At 38.0% G+C, this 24,160-nt stretch overlaps 1 protein-coding gene across 1 annotated transcript in view; it reads left to right on the forward strand.

The window, feature by feature from the left end:
* Positions 1–589: 589 nt before the first annotated feature.
* Positions 590–24,160, forward strand: part of LOC139713006 (uncharacterized) — a gene marked incomplete at its 5' end in the record, with an annotated part of 68,967 nt that continues 45,396 nt past the window's right edge. Inside the window, 13 exons of the mRNA XM_071624785.1 lie at positions 590–724; positions 9,618–9,956; positions 11,285–11,398; positions 12,411–12,524; positions 13,472–13,903; positions 14,637–15,068; positions 15,308–15,730; positions 16,577–16,996; positions 17,199–17,621; positions 18,393–18,815; positions 19,651–20,079; positions 21,342–21,764; positions 22,843–23,256. Of these exons, the coding sequence (XP_071480886.1) occupies positions 590–724; positions 9,618–9,956; positions 11,285–11,398; positions 12,411–12,524; positions 13,472–13,903; positions 14,637–15,068; positions 15,308–15,730; positions 16,577–16,996; positions 17,199–17,621; positions 18,393–18,815; positions 19,651–20,079; positions 21,342–21,764; positions 22,843–23,256 (4,521 nt within the window). The remainder of the gene's footprint in view (positions 725–9,617; positions 9,957–11,284; positions 11,399–12,410; positions 12,525–13,471; positions 13,904–14,636; positions 15,069–15,307; positions 15,731–16,576; positions 16,997–17,198; positions 17,622–18,392; positions 18,816–19,650; positions 20,080–21,341; positions 21,765–22,842; positions 23,257–24,160) is intronic.

Genomic DNA, 24,160 nt, shown 5'->3' on the forward strand with positions numbered 1-24,160 from the left:
GAAAAGGGAGAAATTCGCCATGAAGTTGGCGCTTTTGTCCTTGTTTTGTGTGGCGCTAAGCTTCTGCGCTGTGACTGCACAAAATGGTAAGTTTTAGCACGTTTAATTTTTTTTTCTCTCAGTACTTTTTAGAATCACTCCCTTCACACGAACCTCCGTCCGGTCTACCAATGAAACTCCAGTTATTATTAGTATTAGTATTAGTATTAGTAATAGTATCATTATTATAATATTTGTTATTATCATCATTATTTTCATTCTTACTATTATTTTTACCACCTGTTTACCATGTTATTTTATCGTACTGGTGTTAAATCTGATTCAATACAATGAATTGTTTCGAGGGCTATCACCAATTCTACAACTGATCATTTGTGTCACTAAACGTTGCAACTGAAATTGTTCAAAGCGGAAATAAGAACGTGATGATGAACAAGGTCAGTCTCTGTACATCATCATAATGCAACAAAGAATGTAAAATCCTATGGTATCGTGGCTTTCACTCTTTTACATCAAGGAATCACAATATATAACATACTGATTCTCTAGGATGTAGTGTTATGTTTTTCCCGTTGGTTTTTCATTTCAGAATGCGACTCATCGCCCTGTGCAGGCAGTGCTCAGTGCTTAGATGGACCCTACGGATACTATACCTGTCTGTGTCAGGGAGACACGTACGGAACGAACTGCGATAATGAGAACCAGGGAATCCCAAATAGTCTTGGTAAGATTGTTGTGCCTCATTCGTGATGTGTTTTGGCTACGTCAATTTCCTAAGCACATGATTCATCTGATGGTTGTTTTTTGTGTTTGTGTGTTTTTGTTTGTTTGTTTGTTTGTTTGCTTTTGTTTGTTTTGTGTAAAATAACCATCGGTCATTAAGCACTTTGCATGTAAAGTGTAAACATAATGAGTACGGTTGCATGAAAAGTTTTCAATGAATCGATGAAAATCAATATTGCTGGCAAGTCTGTGTCATGATGATACTTACTCTTGATTTAACGCATAGGTGTAATAGCAGGTGGAGGATTTTTTTTAATGCATCAATCGTATGATCAATCGTAAGCTCAGTCTTTATGCTAGAGTCACACACGGCCGGATTTCGTACCGGGTCCATAAGGAATTAACACCGTATCGACCCATACAGTTCGAGCCGTAGAGACCCGCGTTGACCCACATTGTAACCCGTGTCAATTCCTGATGAATTCCAGGGGCTACGATACGGCGGTGAAAAATTGTTGGTCATGTTCAAAATTTTCTCACTGATTTCAATTCCATATTGATATCCGAATTGACCCGGTTCGAACCGCACTAACTCGCATCGACCTGCTCCAACCCTGCGCAAAACCGTTGGGACCCTTGCCGTATACCACATTGCCTTCATGCAACGGATGATGACAAGGCTTACGGTACGGTCGAAGCGGGTTGACACTGGTCAATAGGGGTCGATAGTGATTGTATCATAAATTATCCTCCATTCTGGGACTAATCCGGCTCGTTTTCACTCGCATCAAATTCGTTTTGTGACCTGGCCGTGTGTGACTCTAGCATTAAGAAAATTGTGTCAGGCATCATTCCACTGGTGTATTTTTGTTAATGTAGCCTAATTAGGTATGATAAGTTCTAAAAAAGATTCACAGTTGACAATGAAAATAACCCCTGTATACGTTTTGGGGGATTTTCTTTTTGTTATGATGATCGATATCTTGATTTTTATTTACATTCTTCACACTAGACACACTGCTTTTAACATGTCATTATTTTGTAATGTGCACATTAAGGAATTGTAATCAGACATTTTTCTCTCCTGTACCATCTTGATATGACTATGTGGATTAAGCTGTACTCTACACACCATCCTATACTTTACCCTATAAACTATAATATATATACTTTGCTATATAAATCATTATAATATCAGAACATAATACTCCGCTCTTTAGTTTAGGTAGGACTTATATAAGGTGTACACCATGTATTTTCTTAGTCTCGACATAAACCAACCTAATCTTGTTTTGTATCAGTTCATTTTCCCCTTTTTATTAAAAAAAAATCTCTAAACCAAAATTAATCCAAAGTAAAGGATTACATGTATATCGAACAAGAAGATAATCATAGTAAAGATGAAAAAGAGGCAAAATAAGTGTATATTCAAGTGACCCATACGCTAGTACACAGAAAAAAATCCTCAGACTCGACTTTATCTCTTCTTATTGTCTGCCTAAAGAGAATTTAACAAGTTCAAAATTCTGAAAGCATATTTACATGTATAAGAAGAAGTGTTTTATGAGTAACAAGCATCTATTTACTAAATTATTATGAACAACTGGATGATCTTATACGGATTCCTGACAAAAATAAGAACGGCATTTAAAATGCAGATGGGAAACTTGACTGTCTAGACCTTGAACCAATGCCATTAACACGAATGCCCTTCACAGAGTACTGCACCAGCTCATGAAAAAATACTCAAATCATTTATGGTCAGATCCAATATATCCTGAGAAGTTCAAAATTTTCTTCAAACTCCAGGGAAAGACCCCATTAGCGTGCGATTCAGGAGGGGGGGGGGGGAAGCTGCTGGACCTGGGACGGGGTCATGGTCAATGGCATTTGTCCTTCCCCCCCCCCCCTTTCCCCTCCCCCTACTCCCGTTTTTACGGAGTGATTCTTTCGGAACATTCTACGTCTTTGTTTAAATTGTTTCAATAAATTCTCATAATACAATTTTCTTGAAAAACTAATTACGTCGGTTAAGTTGTTACGTGATAAAGCGCACGTAACGTCTGAGGTCATACAACTGCTTTGTCTTTAAATACTTCCTATACAATCTCTGCCTCGTATTCATGGAACGCAGAGTACCAGTTGTGATCCAATGTTTCACTACCAGTTTTTATCTTAATTTTTGTATCCTGATTTAGAATGTTTCTTGCAGACGCTGGTAAAAATATCTAATATCATGATTATGCAGTATTAACATCTGACTGGTTTGTTACAGCCGTAAAATCAACTGACAAGCTCCTCAATAAGGGATGAAATACAAAGTTGTCTGGAAACACGTGATGTTTTCAGACAGTTTCTATTAAAACCCATAGTTAGTGAACTGAAAAATTGGAAAATGATATAGTGGAAAATATCGGCGTTTACACACACACACACACACACACACACACACACACAATATATATATATATATATATATATATATATATATATATATATATATATATGTATATATATATATATATATATTTGTCAGTAGCATTCGTAAGGATGTTCAGCTCAGTTCAGTTCAGTTCAGTTTTTATTTCTGCATTTCAAAATCAATACAAATCAACAAATCAACAAAATACTTACATAGTCATTTACACAGCTAATATTCGTAACGTTTGGATCTTACATACATTTTCTTTTTTTCAAGAACGATATATGAAAGGAAGCAATAGGAAAGTATAAAAATGAAATGCAGGGGACCATCATCATAAGCTAAGCTTGACGAGGAAGATGGTCCCAGGTAAAGAGATACATAAAGAAAATCTTGCCACTCACTGAGTTCGGGGTAATTGTGCGAAGGGCACAATAAAGAGATACATAAAGAAAATCTTGCCACTCACTGAGTGGGAAGTAATTGTGCGAAGGACGTGCGGTGCAGTGCGGTGTGCATTGTGTTGGGATGAATCTTGGTATGTAGTCCATGGGCCAAGACCCGAAAAATGGGTTGTTGGTACCATCTGAGGTGGCACAACCTTTTTGGTGTCATTTTGTTTGTCGGGCATAGATATGCTTATCAAGCTATGATAGCATTTCCAAATGAGTAGCTTAGTCATAATAAATGAATTTTTAACCAATTTGGTCTCGTATTTATATCCCTATACTTCTGAATCGAAACTAAACCGCTATACAAAGAAGAGCACTGCCTTCTGCATGTCCACAGGTGTTCTGTTGTAAACGCGGTGCGCTTAGTCTTTATTCAAGGCAGCGAAGGGAATATCCAAAGGGTTATGATGTCCACAGCTGTCACGCAGTGCGCTTAGTTCTTTATCTAGACCAATGTACCGTTATCATATCTAAAGTTCCTCATAAAAGGGATTATCTATACTGTTTTTATACCACCCTATCAACAAATACATCAGTTTTAAACAAAAATCACTCTGTTCATTTACAATGTTATTTATTATAATGTATTGTAGTGTACCGGTACATTGTTTTTGCATTATCTTTCATTGTTGGAGGGAAATAAAGCGACATTGGCGTGGTATCAGCGTTTTCACCGTAGCGTTTTCGCCGGAAAATTATAAATAATTGAAAGATACGGTAAAATTCACGAGGAATTGCTTTTGTTGTTGTTGTTTTTAGATAAAAGCATATACACTGTATCATACGCTTTGGACATTCCCTTCGCCGTCTAGAATAAAGACTAAGCGCTGTGGACATCATAACCTTTGGATATTCCCTTCGCTGCCTTGTATAAAGACTAAGCGCACCGCGTTTACAACAGAACACCTGTGAACATACCATAGAGCTGCATTTTACAGCTCTATGGAACATACAGAAGACAGTGCTCTTCTTTGTATTGCGGTTAGTTTCGATTCAGAAGTATAGGGATATAACAACGAGACCAAATTGGTTAAAAATTCATTTACTATGACTAAGCTACTCATTTGGAAATGCTATCATAGCTTGATAAGCATATCTATGCCCGACAAACAAAATGACACCAAAAAGGTTTTGCCACCTCAGATGGTACCAATATCTGGCCTGGCCCATGGACTAATGTACGTTGAGTGTTATTTTGTGTATCAGTGTGATGAGGTGAATGTTACTTCAGTTATGGCCGTGAACTCATTGTTTAGGGTGTTTGTTGACCAGGTGGTATGAATATTTATGTGTCAGAAGTATACTGGATTATGAAGGTGTTTTTTTAGTTCTCGTTTGAAAATGTTGAACGACGTACATTGCTTTAAATTAGGGGGAAAGAATTCCAAATATCTGGTCCATTATGTTTTAATGATTTTTGAGCTAAAATGATTCTGGGGTTTTCGAGATGGTAATCGGACGACTGACGTGTTGGATATGAATGAACGGTGGAATTTGGAGTGAAGAAACCATCAAAAATTTTTGGAAGACAATTAAATGTATATTTATACATAAAAAACAGCAGTTTGAAAGGTGTGAAGATCCTCAATTTTCAAATTTTTTTTTAGTTGACGAAATAGGGGATTGGATGGGGATAAGTAACGGGAATTGGTAATCAAACGTACAGCACGTTTTTGGTGAGTATGAATTGGATTTATTTTAGTTGAGCCACAGTTTCCCCAAACGATATTGCAGTATGTGATATGTGGTAAGATCAATGCATTATATAGAATAGTCAGGGAATTTTGAGAAATGAAGTTTTTCAGTCGATATAAAATTCCTACAGTTCTTGAGACAGACGTGTGGATATTATGAATGTGATCGTTCCAAGTTTATAAACTCGAGTCAATTGTGATTCCTAAAAATTTAGTAGATCTTACTTCAGTTAAGGATAATCCATCAATATTAATATCATAACTGCTGTTAATGTTCTGTGGAGCAGTAGGTTTGAAACGTATAAAATTTGTTTTAGAGACATTAAGGGATAATTTATTACATATAAACCATTGGGAGACTTTGTCTATTTCCGTGTTCAGAGTATTAAACAATGTTTCGAGGTTCTCATGGGAGTAAAAAATATTAGTATCATCCGCAAAAAGTATAAATTTAAGAGTTTTTGATGTATTTATTATATCATTGATATATACAAGGAACAGCAGGGGGCCAAGAATTGATCCCTGGGGAACACCACATACAATATTAGAATTCGGAGATTTAGATGACTTAAATAGTACATATTGCTTTCTGTTGGATAAATAATCAATAATCCAAGAAAGTGCTAAACCACGAATACCATATCTTTTTAATTTGTAAATTAATATATCATGATCTATGGTATCAAAAGCCTTTGATAAATCCATGAAAATTCCTACAAAGTGTTTTTTATTTGCAAAAGATTCAGTGATCTTATCTAACAATTGAATTATAGCTAAATCGGTGGAATGGCCCTTTCTAAATCCAAACTGATTAGGTATAAGTAGGTCATTTACATGAAGAAAAATGTACAGGCGTTTATGAATAATTTTTTTCCAGAATTTTAGAAATACTAGGTGATAACGATATTGGTCTATAATTTTTTTAAAGAGAAGGGTCGTCTTTTCTTTTGAAAATTGGAACTACTTTCGCAATTTTTAATGAGTTTGGGCATATTCCAGAAGACAGTAAAAGATTGAAAATGTAAGATAAAGGTGTGGTTATTTGTTTGATGATTTTCTTCAGTATATAAACACTTATTTCATCATGACCACTAGATCTACTTGGCTTTAATCTGTTAACAATCTCCAGTATTTCTTCCTCATCTGTTGGGGTAAAGAAAAGGGATTTGTCGCAGTTTGGTAGAAGAAATTCAGTAATGTTTAAATGAACATGTTTTTTTTTATTTTTGAAGCTAATTGGGGGCCAATATTTACGAAATATGAGTTAAAAGCATCAGATACAGTATTTCATCAGGGTTTGTGAGTTCTTTGTTGTCATTATAAAAAACGTACGATGTTTCCTTATTACTTTTACCTGTTATTTCATATATAGTTTCCCATAAGCCATTTACGTTATCCTTTTGATTGTCAAACTTATCGGAATAATACATTTTACGAGAAATACGAATCAAGTTACTGAGTATATTTCTATACTTTTTGTAATCTGTAAAATGTTTTGTATTGTGGGTAGTAATCGCCAGTTTATACAATCTATTACGGGTTTTTATTAAATTGATGATTCCCTTTGTAATCCAGGGATGTTTGTTCTTTCTACGTGTTTTTTTTCTTAACTAAAGGAATGTTTTTTCGATAATAATATAAAAGTTTATCTAGAAAAATATCATAACCTTTATCGGCGTTATTTTGAAGATACACTTCTTGCCATTCTTCCTTCACTAAGTCAAGATTAAGTAACTCAATATTCTCGTCTGATTCTTTTCTGTACATTATTGTTGCCAATACATGTACAGGAAATTTGTTACACGAGAGGATTTGGTTATGATTGGTCTGAAACAGAATGAATTAAATAGGCCTGCGTTATAAAATCCATTAGTTCAACCGTAATAGGCCTATGACCTTTTAAGGAGATCAAAATTAAAATTTCCATTGAGTAGCATAGCTTATTCTTACGTGCTGTTTTATTAAAACACAAGCGCAATATGTCGGTGAACTCATCTGTCTGGGTGTTTGGGGCTTTATAAATCACGCCGATAATGAAATTCATTCTGGACGCCTGTTAAATCCAAACAAAGAGGGTATCAACATTCATCCGAATCAAACTGCAGATCTGATCCGTTTTTAAGGCAATGATCCTGAACAATGATCAGGATTGCAATGCTCTATTACATATGCATGAGAAATTCCGCTATCACACCTAGTATTTGTTTATCCAGGGAGGTGCTAGAGAAGGAGAGACAACTTACTGCTCTCCTTTGAAGTCATGCACGGCACCACGGAGAAGTTATGCGTTCAACTACAGGTGTTACCCATGTGCTTTGACAAAAGAGAGCATCAATAGTCGGGACGAGCGCTCTCACATCTAGAAATACTTGCCCCTACTGCAATTCGCTCTCTCTCTCTTTCAATGTGATGGCAACAATGAATTTGTGTACCTTGAATTGGAGCAGCGAATCAAAATGCAGTGTAAAACTAACAATTTTAACAGCAAAATAGTTTAAAAGCACGCTGGAACACGCTTTAGCGGAGTACTTTATTTGAAAGATCAAAATATACCAGATTAAAAGATAGAAAACTAACATGCGCAAATGTGCGCATCGTAGAAAAATATTAGGTTTTTAAGATGGCCTGATTTTCATTTCATTTCGATTTCGCATTACAAAGAAACTAGAAATACATGTTTATAATATTGAATTCTTTCCTAAACTATTCTAAATCAATTCGAGTATTTCATTTTACGGTGAAATAAAGCTTGTAATTTAACGAAAAGTGAAATGCGCTCTTCGTCTCCGAACTTCGTCTTGCAACTAGAGCGGTGCCGAGCATGACTTCAAAGCGTAGTGGAATGCTAGACATCCCATTGTAACGCCTTGAACCCAGACATGCGTTTGCATGAATTACGACGAGTTGCCACTCCATCTCTGTAACACCTCCCTGGTTTATCCTGAAATGTAGTACACGCAAGCACATGAAAGCATGTGGTTATTTTTTTTCTTTTTTTCAATTTTTTTTTAATTTTAGCAGTCCCCAGGGGGATCCCTCATGAATTTATTAATGAAGCATCCATATGCCTTGGAGTAGTCCAAAAGCCTCAGCAGAGCTCTGCATGTAAAGGTGGTATTCGTGGTATTCATGTCTATTGTTCAGGGTCCTTGCAAGCCACACGCTCATATACACATCATTGGTTCTCGTTTAAAATTCAATTTCGTACAGAGGGTTCATTTTGGCCAAAAATCTGGAACCTAACTTTAAGATTAATCAAGTATTTAACAAAACTGATTCCTGCTCTATTTTTCAAATCACCTCTAACTAAATTGTACATTATTCAGCTAGTACTCACACCAATGACGGTGTCCTCATTATGATGTATAGTTTTCGAACTATTAAGAATCAAAAGTGGGATTTTTTTTTTTGTAACACCTAGTACATACAACACCCACCGCCTCTTTTTTTTTTCTTGCTTTATGAACAAAGTTATATCTAGCTAAGTTGTACATTGCTTATCTATTAAAAAAAAATGCGCGTTATGTAGTACTGAATAATCGTTACTTTCTGTTCACAGGGCTTCTTTCTTTGACTATAGGTTGCATGATTCAATGGAAATTTGAGAGAAAAAAAGAAGAAATTGAATTGAATGAATGAGCAAACATTATTTACACCACTTGTTTGCTGCCCTCATTGTTACCTGTCCTCCCAACGTTTTAAAGGGACATTCCAGACGATTTTCATAATTTCACATCATGTAGTACATAAATCAACAGCTCCATATATAGATTTGTGGAATTGTATTTTGGTTCTTGAGCAGAGAAAAAATACTTTGAAAAACCTTAAACAAATTACACTGAACAAGGATGATGACATAGGAGGTTCACATATTTCAGAAATGTAGCAGTGTAATTCCATTACAATACCGCTTGCTTGCGAGGTCACCTGTGCATAATCTATGCATGCCTTCTTCTTTTGTTCTGCTTCCTTGAGCCCCAACTCATGCATTCTTATAGTAACTCTGCCATGTCATCATCCTTGTTCATTGCAATTTATTCTAAATTTTGAAAATATTCTTATTCTTCATCCCAATTATCACAAATTCTGAAACTCTGTCCTCAGTATAACTAATTTATAGTTGTTAAAATGTAAAAAACTGAAAATCATCCTGAAGTCTCCTTTAACTGAATTGACTACAAACACTACATTGGAGAGATTGATGCTTGGCGTCTGACTTGTCATCAGATGGCTAAGATCCAAGTTGAACAACGACAACGGAGGTTCGATGATACTCACTCTGTATTTAGGTGTTTGTTTGTTTTTTTCTGATATTTTTCGTTGCAGTGATTGATAGGCAGTGTAGCTTCACGAACAACATTTACGAGTACACGGCGACATACAGCACTCCAGCACAGTTGCCAGCAAGACAAAATTGTTTCACCCTGATACGTATCCACGGTGCGACAGTCATCAACGTAACGATCTTCAATAACAACATAGAAAGAGATAAGGACTTCATCGTCATTGGCACGGGTGACGTTCCGTTTGACCCTGTTGATCCGACGCGGGAACTTGACAGTGACAACGGCACCTTCACTTTAACGCTCAGTGGACCTAGCATATGGATTTGGACTTTTACTGATAGGAACATACCCAGTAATTACTCGGTAGCGATCAGTGCAGGTATGATGTCGTAATTCATTTATCCATACAACTAATTGTTCTTCCCATCACTTATATAATCATTCACGTCTCATTCATTTAGGCATTCGATGTTAACTTCTCCGGTGTATTGCGCTGACAGTATCATGACAATTACCCCCTCTCCCCCCCCCCCCCCGGCCTAAGAGTAGAGTGGAGATTAGGGTTAGGGTTAAGTTTAGCGGTAGAATTTTGGTTAGGGTTAGGACTAGGTGCAGGGTTTTTATAAGGGTAGGGTTAGGCAAAGGGTATGGGGTAATTGTCCTAGATACTCACTGACAAGGTTTGCCTCCGAAAAATGAAGGAGCATTGAAAGATATTAATTGATTCATTATTGTAATGTCCCTCTGGTTTCTGTAGTCGTTGTGTAGATTACTTATGGAATCATCAATTTCAACTCATACTGAACATCAAACAACACAGGGCAGTAAATGGATGAGTTAGTGTGTGGTCATTACAAATCGCAGATAATTATACATTATAATTACATGGGCAGAAATCGGAATTTCATGTAAAATCCATAATAGAAAAGATACAGTGAAACGTTTGTAACCATGATAGTCAGCAAATTATCTATCTGTGGTGAAATGGACAAATCTATCAGAATCAATGATTTTTTTTTTCAATCTTGTATTTACATGTATTGTTCATGTCACGTATAGACTTTAATGTGCGAATTTCTTCTGTTGAATTGACTGGTATCGATATACAAAGCTAGTTTTGTCTGGAGCACTCTTGGTTCACATTAAGAAGGTTTCAGATCCGACTATAAATTCGTGTAAGCACCTAAACATTGTCGCGTTTTAAAGGGATTGTAGAGTTTTGGTTGTGCTCCTAATCTAAGGTTATTCTCGCCTGTTATTGAGACCAATAATTGTTTTGGATATCTCAGCCATTTCAAAATCTATGTTGATGAAAATGCTTTGAATTTCTGTAAGAAATATATGCTGTTTTTTGTTTTGTTAGATTCCCATGTAATAATCTTACAAAAAAGAAGTCCCATCTCAACCAAAACTACACTATACCAAACAAACGAGTAGACATAAAATGGATATCCGATGTTGGAGAGGGGGACAAACACACACGCACACACACACACACACATACACAGGATCCTACCTTATTTCTCTTAAGCAACATGGTGTAAACCCACTGAAGAGCCTTTTCTGACACTCACATCGTAAACTGGCCATCAGAAACGTGCAACCCCCGTACTTTGTAGTATTCTTCGATTGCTAGTAGTACAGAATGACAAATTTGGATGAAAAGTTAGAGACATCAGGTGATATAATACACATTATCCCTCACAGATGGAGATGACTGCGCATCACAGCCTTGTCAGAATGGAGCGACTTGCGTAGACCTGCTCAGGGATTACACTTGTCTGTGTTTACAGGGATACGAGGGACCCAATTGTGGTGTTGGTAAGTTTGTTCGTTTGTTGCTTGTTTGTTTTCTGGCATGATCGTGAGGAATATCGATAGTTTTGTTAATGTCGTATTCGGTATAAATTAGAAATATTTTTCTGTATATAATGGAATGTATTGTTCTATGTGTTTACGAAAACAGGTAGCAACATCAACAGTGTCATATACGAACAGCGACCAATATCTTGCGTGAAAAATTTGCTTTAGATAATTGTATACAAAATCTGTGGGATTTCGTAATCTCGTAGAAAAGGGCGAACATAATCATAATATGTGTTGAGTCCTCCTTATGTTCACTGCTTTGAAGTCTCCTTTACTGCTGCTTATTCCATTAGTTTGTTTTTTCATCAATTGCCATAGAAATATATAGATTTGACGACTTGACGGTATTATTGATGATATGACTACAGTATCATAAACCAACGTTCAAATTAATTGAAAATAGTGATGTGATGATGAAGTGAAACTACCCGCATAAGAACCACTTATAAAGATGTCGTAAAAGGTTCGGAAGGTCCGAACTAAATCAAATATATCTTTAAAATTTCCAAAATACAAAATACAAATGAAAGAATGAGTGAGAGAGATAAGATATGATCCAAGAAGTTTTTAGTTTTGTTCCATTTTTCTCAAAATACACCATACTCTAAAAATGGGTTCATATACTGAGCCAAAGAGTTAATGATCCCTATATCCCAGCGCTCGCATCGACAAATTATGTCGTTATGATAAAGAGCCACACGTGCACAATATAGAATGGCAAATGAACAAACAAAACACTATTTCAGCGTGTTATATTTCACTTTCTTTCTGTAATGAAAGCAGTAACCAACAATGGGTCATGTTGGCTTAAAAAAAGATACCACTAGTGTCGTTGAAGTATTCCGGAAATTGTATTGGTTGTACCAACCAATATAAGGAGGGAAGCTTATTCAGAGACGTTTCTGATTCTCTATTTGGGAAGAGCTGTTGTAATACGACTACAACTCTTAATCTTCTCTATCTACAGACACAGACGAATGCCGAAGTGACCCATGCCAAAATGGTGGAACATGTAATGACTTTGAAGATTACTACAACTGTACTTGCACTCCAAGTTTTACCGGATTCAACTGTGAAGTAGGCAAGTATGATTATTAAAAATTGATGATAGTAACATAGCCATATATGTAATATATATATATATATATATATATATATATATATACATATATTTGCTGTTCAACATTCTTTGAATAGTATAAAAATAAACAATGTGACATGAAGGGCCTAGGTTGCTTCCTGGATTAACAGAAAACACAAGGCAAAGACAAAGGGCAGTACAGAAAAACATGTAAATACATCGTGCATAATAAAAGACACACTCAACAATAGTTACATAATCACGAACGGATTGACGAAAGAATACATTTTTGATACACAAAGAAATTAAAATATGCAATATTTGATCATGGAGCATACATTTCTACCTTAATAAGTCAATTTTGTCTCATTCGTCTGTTTTTTTTTCCTCCTCTTTCCCTCTTACTAAATCATTATCTTTTCCTCTCTGTCTCTCTCTCTCTCTCTATCTATCTACCTTGCCCTCCTATTCTTAAACACATCTTTTTTCTTTCTTATAACCTTCTCCTTGCTCATAACCCTTTAATACATTTAACACTTTATTATTTTCTTTTCCTCAAACTCCACGTTGACTCTCTCGTTGATAACAACCCATTAACAATAGCGATATATATATATATATATATATAATAATATAAATTTATATATACTATGTGTGTGTATGTGTAAGTATATATGAATACCATGTGTGTGTATGTGTATATATATATATATATATATATGAGTAAAGAGTATAGGAAATTAATTGCTCCTGCATATAGGATATGATACAACGCTTTATTTGCTTTAAAGATCATTATAGCCCGATGCATATTAATTTTTTAGTATACATGCTGTAGGTATTACTGGCGAGGAACAAAAGTTATAATCCATAAAGAAGCGACATCTCTTCATCTCTAATTATCTTTTTTTTTCTCCATGGCCAATCACGCTGGCTTCTGTCCGCAGGTGTGGTTATCGTCTTGTCCACTGTTCCATCATTTGGCGCCAACGAACTTGTGTATGGCGGCACGGAAATCCAGTCTGTGACCTTTAACCTCACCATAACGCCATCATCCCTGGCAACGTACTCGGTGGGTGGTGATGGAACATCAGGCCTCTGGCGTGTGTATGTGTTTCTCAGCCCAAATATGGAAGGAACTCAAGTCACTGGTCAAGAGCTTCTAGTGACCCTTTCAGGGGAACAGGAAACAGCTCTATGGCAACCCCCTTCGCCTACTGTTCTGTCCGTACTACAGTCCGGTACAATCAATGTCGGTGCTGGCATCACTTGTTCTGAGCTTCAGTATTTCTGTGCCCGTCTGAGCAAGGGTGAAAGTCCGTCACCGGACTATGAGATTACTGGTTCCCTCCTTGGATGCACCACGATCACTTGCAGAGGTAAGCTGTTCACGTTTTAAACGGCTTCGTATTTATTTCCTTTTAATAATAAGAAAAATCAGAAATGTGTATTTTTCCCAAAGTTATTGGTCATTTAAAGTCAAAAGGTTGTGATGTACAGCGTTACCAAACAACAATCATCCCTGAGCTATACATATCCTTGCTCTTAGGAAAGGGAAAGTTCACTCTGTTTGCGAAGTAAATACATCGGTAAGAATATGTTTCTTTCAAAATTATGTCAACTTCAAGGAAGTGAGAGATACGAGTTTAATCTGATTTTAGTTTCTTTTATCCTGCCTGAAACAAACTTTTCTAGACTTTTTGGCATTTCTAACTTATTAGATTGTTCACAGACTTCAGACTTCACTCCCACAATCATGACAATTTCAAGTTTTTCAGAAGTACTCTCACACGATTGCAATTCATACAGAACGCATTTGAACGTATTCTTTGCTGAATGTGATATTTATAAATCATTTGGGGGAAAACAAAGACGGATGAATTACGATCAAAATGCCAGAAAAGTGCCAGTCACTATAAAAAACCATACACCGTCCAATTAATTCTGTACTGATTTTCCCTATTTTCCTCCAATTTGTTTCAGAGGCTATATTTACAAAATGAAGGAATAAGTCTCAAATGTTTAATTTCAATTCATGAGTGCATAAAGAAAGACATTACATCCTTAAGAAAGACATCATATCTTTATGATGTTGTACGTTTCTCATGGCAGGTGTGGAGATAACAAACATTGATGTCAACATTCAATCTGGAGATCTGACGACGGGAATGACAACGCAGACGGTTACATTTGATGTGGCTCTAGATTCAGACGCAGAGGGGGGAAACGTAGAGGGCAGCAATCTATGGAGGGTCACGGCCTTTGGAAACAGGTTTATGAATGGTTCAGGCGGCAGAATAGGGGAAACTAACGTCACCCTCAGCAATGTTCAAGGAAGTGTTGGTATCGCCGCAGGAGTTCAGTCCACTATTCAGGGATTGTCTTTTGAATTGGACATGGACACTGTTGGTGCCATCTGTGCAGATACACCGATGAACAGATATATCTGCGTGGAAGTGTCGAAAGGCAGTTCGGCCTCACCCGATTTCAGTTTGTCCGGCCCTCCCGATGTGTTTGTGACATGCGTGCCAGTGATTTGTAGAGGTGAGAGGAGTTCATGTGCAAAACTGTATCTTTTATACTGTATTTTCATAGATTGTATAGCCGTAGACGAGCATAAATACCGAACAGAATGACCTGAACCTGTAAAAAATATCACCTGAACCTTTTGATTATGTTGTATCGTGTACATTTATATTAACGAGTGCTTCAAAGGGGTTGAAGTTTTTCTGCACTACTCGTAGTTACTTTCCACATCTTTATCTACGTGTCTTGATTTATAGCTGTTGAAATCACCAACGTTGAGGTAGAAGTGGATTCTGATGCACTCCGCGAAGGTATCGCCCAAGACGTCGAATTTCTCGTGCGCCTCACCTCTAACGCAGATGGTAGTACTGCCATTGGCAGTGGCCTGTGGAGGATTATAGCCTTTGTCAGCTCGGACTCTCTTGGCGCCGGTGAGCGTCTCGAAGAAACTAATGTCATGCTTACTGCTCTGCAAGCTGCAACGACCCTCGCAGCCGGAAACATGGCCACCATTCCAGCATTGGCAGTCACTTGGCAGCTTGCAGACGGACCTACGTGCTCACAGCTCAGCCATTTTTGTGTTGAGGTGCAGAAGGGCGCAAGTGCTTCTCCAGATTTTGAACTCTTCGGAGATCCTTCCGATGACGTGCTCACCACCTGTACTCCAATATCTTGCAGAGGTAAATATATTATATATATAATATGCACTCTTTAAGAAATGGACAATGACAAGTCGTCATGCTTTCCAACGCCAACTTCAACTGTTTAAGCAAAGACGCAAACACACACTCACGCACAAGGTTGAAAGTGTAGTTTGGTCATGATATACTAAGATATTCTGGCGAGATAACATTGTTATCGATTTTTTTATTTCAATATGAAATCAAGCCAAATCAATAAAGAATATCCAATGGCACCAAAAACATTGGTGGATAGCCCTACTTATCGCGGTCTAAAAGAGAGTTTCAAATATGAGGTACAATATTTGTTGTAGCAGTAGATGACAGGTTCAAGTCCCACTTGTTCCTTTTTTCCGACATGTTTGTTAATTTACACATCAGCAGTTGCGATCTTAACAAATTTTCATTTGTAGAGAGAGACAAACTGAAGAAACTCAAAAACCTGAGCCTTCACCCCTCTGAATAATATCTTTCTTTCAATATTTGTTTCTACTTTAAGAAATAACACAAAATAACAGCATAAGTCAGTGACAAAAAAAATTGAAGACATGTATTTACTAGACCCAGTATTACAAATAATAATTGAAGACTATATTTAATCTTACCAATAAAAGTATCAACGGAATGTGACTGGTCAGTACAAGTTAATCAATGAAATCGCCTTTAAATAGATATTGCATGCACGATTTTCAGAGTGATGGTTGAAACAATTTTACAGTTAATACTGACTCTAGCGCAAGTGGTAGGGAATTGCATTGCTCCAATGCTCTTTATGTATAAAGAAGTTCTTTTAAAAATGTCTATGCGTGACCTGGGAAGAACAAAGCTCTATTTTATTACTTCCAGGTGTCGAGATCAGTTCAACAAATGTCCAGGTGAGCTCTGGAGACCTTAGAGAAGGCGAATCACAAACTGTGACCTTTGATGTCGATCTTATATCTGTGGATTCTGGCGGAAGTGTCAGTGGTTCCGGCTTGTGGCAGGTCACTTCATTTCTAAGCCAGACTGCTGACGGAAGTGGCGGCCGACTCGCCAGCTCCAACGTCACTCTAAGTCCGTCCCAAGGAAGTACCAGTGTATCAGCCGGTTCTCCTGCAACCATTTCAAACCTTGCCTTGGATATCAATCTTCGAGACGGACTAACGTGCTCCCAGTTTAACTACTTCTGTATTGAGGTTTCCAGGGGTGCAAACCCATCGATCGATTTCTTACTAACCGGAACGACAAGCTCTTCGCTTATAAGATGTCAGCAGGTTGTCTGCAGAGGTATGTAGGCCTACGTACGTTATATTACTTTTGGCTTGATTTATTGTCTAAGAAAGTGTGCAAAAAGCGAAATCAAATCCTTGAAAACTAAGGTATGGCGATGCGCGAAGTGCATCCATCTAACACAATACCGCATACAGTAATGTGAAGTGAGACTTACCAAGTAAACCGCTCTCATGATATGCGCCTTTCTGTGTTGCAGGAGTTGAAGTAACCGGTACAGAGCTAGTGATGACCTCTGGGGATGTCAGAGAAGGTTCTTCAGAGCCTGTAGCTTTCGATGTCACTCTGAACACGAACCCTGACGGCGGCAGTGTCAGTGGGTCCGAGTTATGGCATGTAGCTGCATTCCTCAGCTCAGACTCTGATGGGGTAGACAACGTTTTCAACCTTCCTAACGCCACTTTGACCAGTGTGCAGGGGAGTACAGCGGTTATCGCTGGAACACCAAGCACGATTGCCGGGATCAGCATACCCCTTGATATCACGAATGGCCCCCCTTGCTCTGAGTTTGACTACCTCTGTGTGCGAGTTTCTAAAGGGCCTGAAGCCAATCCAGACTTCTTGCTCAGCGGTGCTGCCAGTAACAACGATCTCCTAGCCTGTCAACAAGTCACTTGCAGAAGTAAGTCTTGCCCTAGTGTTCCAGGGCAGAGTAACAGGAAGACAAACACAGCATACACACAGAAACCATTCTACAACGACGAATGTAACTTGGCTAAGCAACAGGCCAATTTGAGACGTCGCATTGCAAAAGCAACAAGAAATCACAAGACAAGATCCGTAACTCAAAATCGAATTTTGACATTTGACAAAAGCAACAGCCATGAATATCTTGGGTATCAATAAATCCTCAAACGTGTTGTTTTTGTTTAGAACATTCAATTCGTGATTATCAAACAGTATCAAAATGCTGACCTCTTGTTTAAAAACATTTTGAAAGGTCTTCGTGCCTGGCAAAATTCCTCATTAGTCGAAAACACAGAAAGCCGGAACCAGTCTTACAGGAATTTATTCTTGAAACAAAATTCAGATAACAGATTTAGATGATACGGTTTTTTCAGACAAATATTAAACGAACAAAATAAAAAAATACAATGATTGTCAAAAACACATTTGAAAAACCTTCGTGACATTTTATTGGTTTTGTATAAAGCAATACCACGTTTGAAAACTCCAGCAATTTAGTCAGGCTCGACGAAGTATTTCAAATTTAATTTCCATTTCATTTTCAATTCATGTTCATATTTCTCCATGAAATATACATCAAATATAACAAAATTAGATAATACATGATATCAAGGTAAGATGTATGATATTTCAAAATTAAGTATCTGCCAGGATAATGTCTTCTAGAGAATATAATACCTCGTACTGAATATTGAATACTTTCCAGGTGTTGAAATTACGATGGTCACCCCAGCAATCAGCGGCGGAGAGTTGTTGGAAGGACTGACATCTGCCATCAGCGTCACTGTGGCCCTGTCAACGAACAGCTTAGGTGGTGATTTGTCCGGGACAGACCTCTGGTATGTGACAGCATTTGGCAGCGATACCAGTAATGGAACAGGGCTAAGGTACCTGGAAACTCCCGTGGATCTCCCACAAGTTGCGTCTGATGCTGGTGTGATAGCCGGGACAGTGACTACTCTTCAAAATATCCTTATCAATTTCACTTTAAGCGGAGATGTGACCTGTGCTCAATTCCGATACATGTGTATCGAGGTTGAGAGAAATATCAATTCCAACCCCGCCTTCACTTTGGCGGGCGTCCCCAACGACGACGTTCTGACAGGTTGCACACCTGCACCCTGTGGAGGTATGAAAAAAAAAAACCACCCAGCAGCAACAATAACAACAAAACAACAACCACAATTGTATATTTTTCACTATCCATGTAAAACACTTTTCGGTTGATGCCACTCTTCTTTAAAATCTAGAAACAGTCGTAGAAATGTTCTCTACTGTCTACTTCAATTCGTCAAATACCCACTCGGTGATAATCCTCTCGATCAACAATCTTATCATCATGTTTACTCTAATTAAAAGAAAGTTCGTTTAGTCTTTTACCAACTCATGTAAAATATTGACGTAATAAGTGACATCTATTTTTTTTTAAGTCGAGTTATAATTTGGTAAAAGTAAACGTACTTTTTATTTCCATTCTCCTAATTCTATAATATCGATTAATATTTGAATAAAGAAACTGGAAATAAACTCACTTGTTGCGACGCTTCGCCAATTATCAAGTAAATTCTTCGGGCGAATGACGCTCCCGTTGATGAAAGGGCCCACAATCTTGTACATCGACTGGATGAATAAGAAGACTCACATCAGATTATTTTGTAATCATTATCAAGTATATTCGAGGAATCCAGTGAGGCACCATGCTCATACAGCACATCAACGTGCCATGCATTAAAAAAGATTTTCAGATGTGCAACATCAGTGAAGGCAAAAACGTAATTATAATTGTGCGTGCGTGCGCGCGCGCACACACACACATATAAATAGTATATGATATATTACATATCATATATAATATATAATATGTTATTCATCTCTTTATTTCTTCATTTACCAATCTATTATTCATTTTGCTATCACACGTGTTCCTTATGGTTCGTCTGCTTTCTCTTCGTCTTTCTGTCCAGGTGTGGAAATTACAGATACCAATCTCGTCATCCAAGATGGGTATCTTCGTGAGGGAGTCTCACCGATTCCGATGAGTTTTGACGTGTCTTTGATTTCCAACCCATCGGGAGGAAGCGTTGCAGGCGAAAACCTGTGGGAAATCACCGCATGGCTCTCGGACGCTTCAGATGACAGCGGTGTACGCTATCTGCAGCAGCCAATCCTTATCACACAGGAGCAAGCTTCTGTTCCCATTGTGGCAGGCGTTGACACTGCAACGATCGCCGGTATCGTGCTGGACTGGGACTTGACAAACGGTCCGTTGTGTTCACAAGTCAGCTTCATGTGCGTCGAGGTGGCAAAGGGCAGCATGGCTAACCCCGATTTCCTGTTAACAAGCTTTCCAGACTCGAGCGTGCTCAGAACATGCGCACCAGTCACTTGCCGAGGTAGGAATAAAATCCTATTAGCTTTCAATCTCTCACGTCCTCAACAGTCAGTATCTGAACTTGAAGAGGTTTTGGTATTAATTGTCACAAACACACCATGTCAGGAAAGAAGAACGCACATCGAGGGTGCGCATTTCAAAGATATTGAGGTTATAAACACACACACACACACACACATACACACACATACATACACATGGAGGGAAAAATAAAAAAAAATCCACCAAAATATTATCAAAACATATGGTTGCTCAGAATTCTCGCTGTCTTGTTAAGTCATGTATGTTATAGAAAGATGACGTCAGTACAGACAACTTCATCTCAGCAGAGTTTAATCATGACGCCTGATAATATACACCGTCAAGTTGAGTCTATAGAGAGAGCATCTTATTCAGTGGTTGCTACCTTTTGTCGTTTAAAGTCACACTTACATTGTGCTGAACTAAACTGATTGTATTGTTTGAGATATTGGGCACGAAATAGCCAAATGAAAATACTAAAGATAGAAACATGCAAACACTAATAATAGACAGAGATGGAAGAAAACTGAAGAAATTCACAGCTAAATAGACAGAGATATTAGGCACGGCATTATAATTATACTAGTCGGCCTATAGGGCTCCGTGGTCGCCCACATTTATCACTAGAGGCAGTTTCCAACTCAGTATTTGTGACACAGCTGACACAGGTCTTGCTTGGATGAAATCTGCTGGCAAATTGTTCTTCCAGCAATTTGATTGTGCAGTTCTTGTCCAAGCAATTGACATTCAGTAAGTATTAATCATGATATGCAAATAAATCAAGAGAGGGTCTGAATATTCAAGAGGCTCAACAAAAGATCTCAACAGAGGGTGAATAACTATCCATGACTTATATGTAAATTCCTCACGAGGATGGATGCAAAAAAAAAAAAATCGTTACCGGGGAAAACTAATTAGGAGAAATCGAAGGAAAGTGGGGTTTACCATACTGTGAAAGAGGTGTGCCATGGTAGATGGCCAAGGAAGAGATAAAACGTGTCGGAGATCACTTAACGAAGGGAAAATAAATCCATTTCAAAATGAATCTCTACATTAGATCTCTGATGCGTCCATCACATATTATTAGTAGTAGTAGTAGCAGTAGTAGTGTAAAGGTAGTACACAATGCTTGTAATCATGGTGATTTTGAGAGGGCTAATAAAACGGTCATGTTCCAGGACATTGTATTTTGTAGTGCTTATGTATACTTTTCCGCCCCCCCCCCCCCTTGATATGTTACAGGTCCAGAGGTAACGGGCACCTCGTTGGACATCTCCGTGCCCGTTACAGTTTTGGAAGGGACATCTCAAACTATCGAATTCGATCTGGAAATCGACAGTGACGGTGATGGTGGAAGTGTAAGCGGAACCGACCTTTGGAATGTCACGTTTTTCCTCAGTGACGATTCGAGCGGCACCAACCGCATTGGTTTGCGACCAATTATGCTGAGCTCAGTCCAGGCCAATGCAGCACTTACTGCTGGTCAACAAACTGTTATATCAGGTCTTATGCCTGTGCTCGATCTGCAAAATGGACCTCCATGTTCTGCCTTCAGCTACTTCTGCGTTGAGCTTCTGAAGGGTGATGGTGCTAATCCCAACTTTGATCTTACCGCCATTCCTGATGATTCCGTCCTTTTGACATGTGAAGCTGTGTCATGCACAGGTAAGTTATCACAGTGCTGACTTTTGCAGATTGGTATCATTGCATATTTAGGGTATTTTCCTTTAAAGGCCTTCATACGGAACTCCTCTCCTCTTATTTTGCTTCCAAGTCCGTAATATGATCAAAATATATTTTGCCATGAGCACCTTTCTATGATCTGCAAATGAAACCTTCTGGCTACCCTCGTGAGATCTAAGCCAGGGCATGATCCTGTTCATCTCAAAGATTCCCTATTAAAGATAAGTTTTGTAAATCCATCGTCTTTGCCTCGGTCATTGCCTCGATATTTCCAGACAAGATAAGTATTTTATATTACTTCGCTGAGTAGTATTGTACTTGTACTATTGAACCCCTGCTGTTTATAAATAATGGCGCTCATTGAATATTAAGACTAATGGAACTAGAAGAGATTTGGTATGATCAAGCAATAAAACTAGGCAAGTGAATGAAAAAACAAAATCCTCGACAAAATATGAATATTAACATCAAACTATCGAGTGCTAGTATAAGTTTAGAACTAAAACGTGTTCTTTGAATAAATGCGTGCCCAAGACCAGCATACCAAGAAATTTGCTAAAAATGAGGAAAATAAGTATGCGTAGTATCACATACTTTTGTTGACGATGTAGCAGGAATCGATGCTGAGATTTTCTTTCTTAAGAAAGAAATATTTCCCTTATTTCCTCGTTCTGTCACGTTATCTCATTACGTCATTTTCACTTGCCGTTAATGCGTACAATCAACATCTAACATGTAACAACAGTCAAAGTTATTGTACTGTCTAAAATATTTGCGTCCCTCAAACTACACACGCACACACACACACACACACACACACGCACAATAATAATCAACAAACTCATGGCAAATTACATAAATGACGTCCATGAGAATCGTTGTGGGGAATATGGATTTAAAACAAGTACTTCAATGGGTAGACAGGATGAAATTATTCTTCGTGGTAACGATTGTCGTTACGAATGCCATTGACCCCCAAAGTTGATAAATTGGTTTGCCATGTAAGATACGGACTCTTCACTGAACATTTATTTCATCTCCATTTCTACTTGTTTCATAGGCGTGATAATCGGTGACACCGTGGTGGCAGTTAATTCAGGAGATATCCAAGAAGGAGAAAGCCAGACCGTCGTATTTGATATAACGCTGTCTAGTCTTCCTGGAGGAAGTGTGAGCGGAGATAACCTGTGGCTTGTGACAGCCTTCGGCAGTCTGGATCCTAACGGGGCAGGTGCTCGCGTGGATCCCGTAAATGTCACGTTAGATGCGATCCAGGGCAGCACGGCTATCGATGCTGGCGCAGATGCGGTCCTTGCCCAAATCGACTTCGAATGGGACTTATCAGATGGTCCACGGTGCGCCGAGTTCGATTACTTCTGTGTCCAAGTGACCAAGCACCCGAGCTCCAGTGTAGACTTTCTATTGGAAGGCGATGCTGACGCCCTGACCGCTTGTCAGCCAATAGTGTGCAGAGGTGAGTTTACGTACATCATTTAAGTCAATCGAGGAAAAATACCATTAACCAACAGAAGGAGTGTTGATTGTGTTAGCAACCTGTGACGTACCCGAATCTGACAATGTTACAATATATATATATATATATATATATATATATATAATATATATCACATGTGTGACCCTACACCACAAAACAAACAAAAAGTCGCCAGACATGGATTTTTAGTTAAGAGCAGATTCTAAAAGAGCAGACTCTAAGCTTTAAAATGATGTATAAACTTAATTCAAATGGACTCCCCTCACCTATCTAAATACTGGAAAGAAGGTACACATTCTGGAAAAGTGTGAACTGAGAAAAGAGGCTCTCAAGTACAGCGTCTATTCAAGCGGTTAATCTTTGCCAGACTGTGCTAGCTGTGCGATGAAAGGGACAAAACACAGGATGGAAACTATCGGAGCAACAACAATGAAGAGATTATCAGATTAAACTGAAATCAATCATGTTCTTTGAACACATTCTGTCCTTGATTAATGCCAACTTTCAAAGCAGTAGCATTATCCTTTCAAAAGCTATTAGACTTGAAAGTGAAAAGTGTGAAAAGGATTTAAATAAATGAAAACGGGCCTTTAAAACATACCTGATCATTCTACTCTCCTCCAAAAAAGGGTTGTAGAAATTCTGCTGGAAACACACTTTTCCATTCATGTCATGAACCCAAATTACAGAATAATATAGAAGAAGAATAGCTCTTTCAGAAAATATGAACAACTCAAGATTGACTCGGTTGACCAATTTCACCTTTTTTAAGCCCTTACGTAAAATCAAGGGGTGCGACTTTTTGTTCGTTTTGTGATGCATGGTCATATATATATATATATATATATATATACATATATATATATATATATATATATATATA

This window comes from Diadema antillarum, unplaced genomic scaffold (genome assembly GCF_040938485.1).
Source record: "Diadema antillarum isolate AM-2024a unplaced genomic scaffold, OU_Dant_1.0 seq00001893_RagTag, whole genome shotgun sequence".
In the NCBI taxonomy this organism is placed as follows: Eukaryota; Metazoa; Echinodermata; class Echinoidea; order Diadematoida; family Diadematidae; genus Diadema; species Diadema antillarum.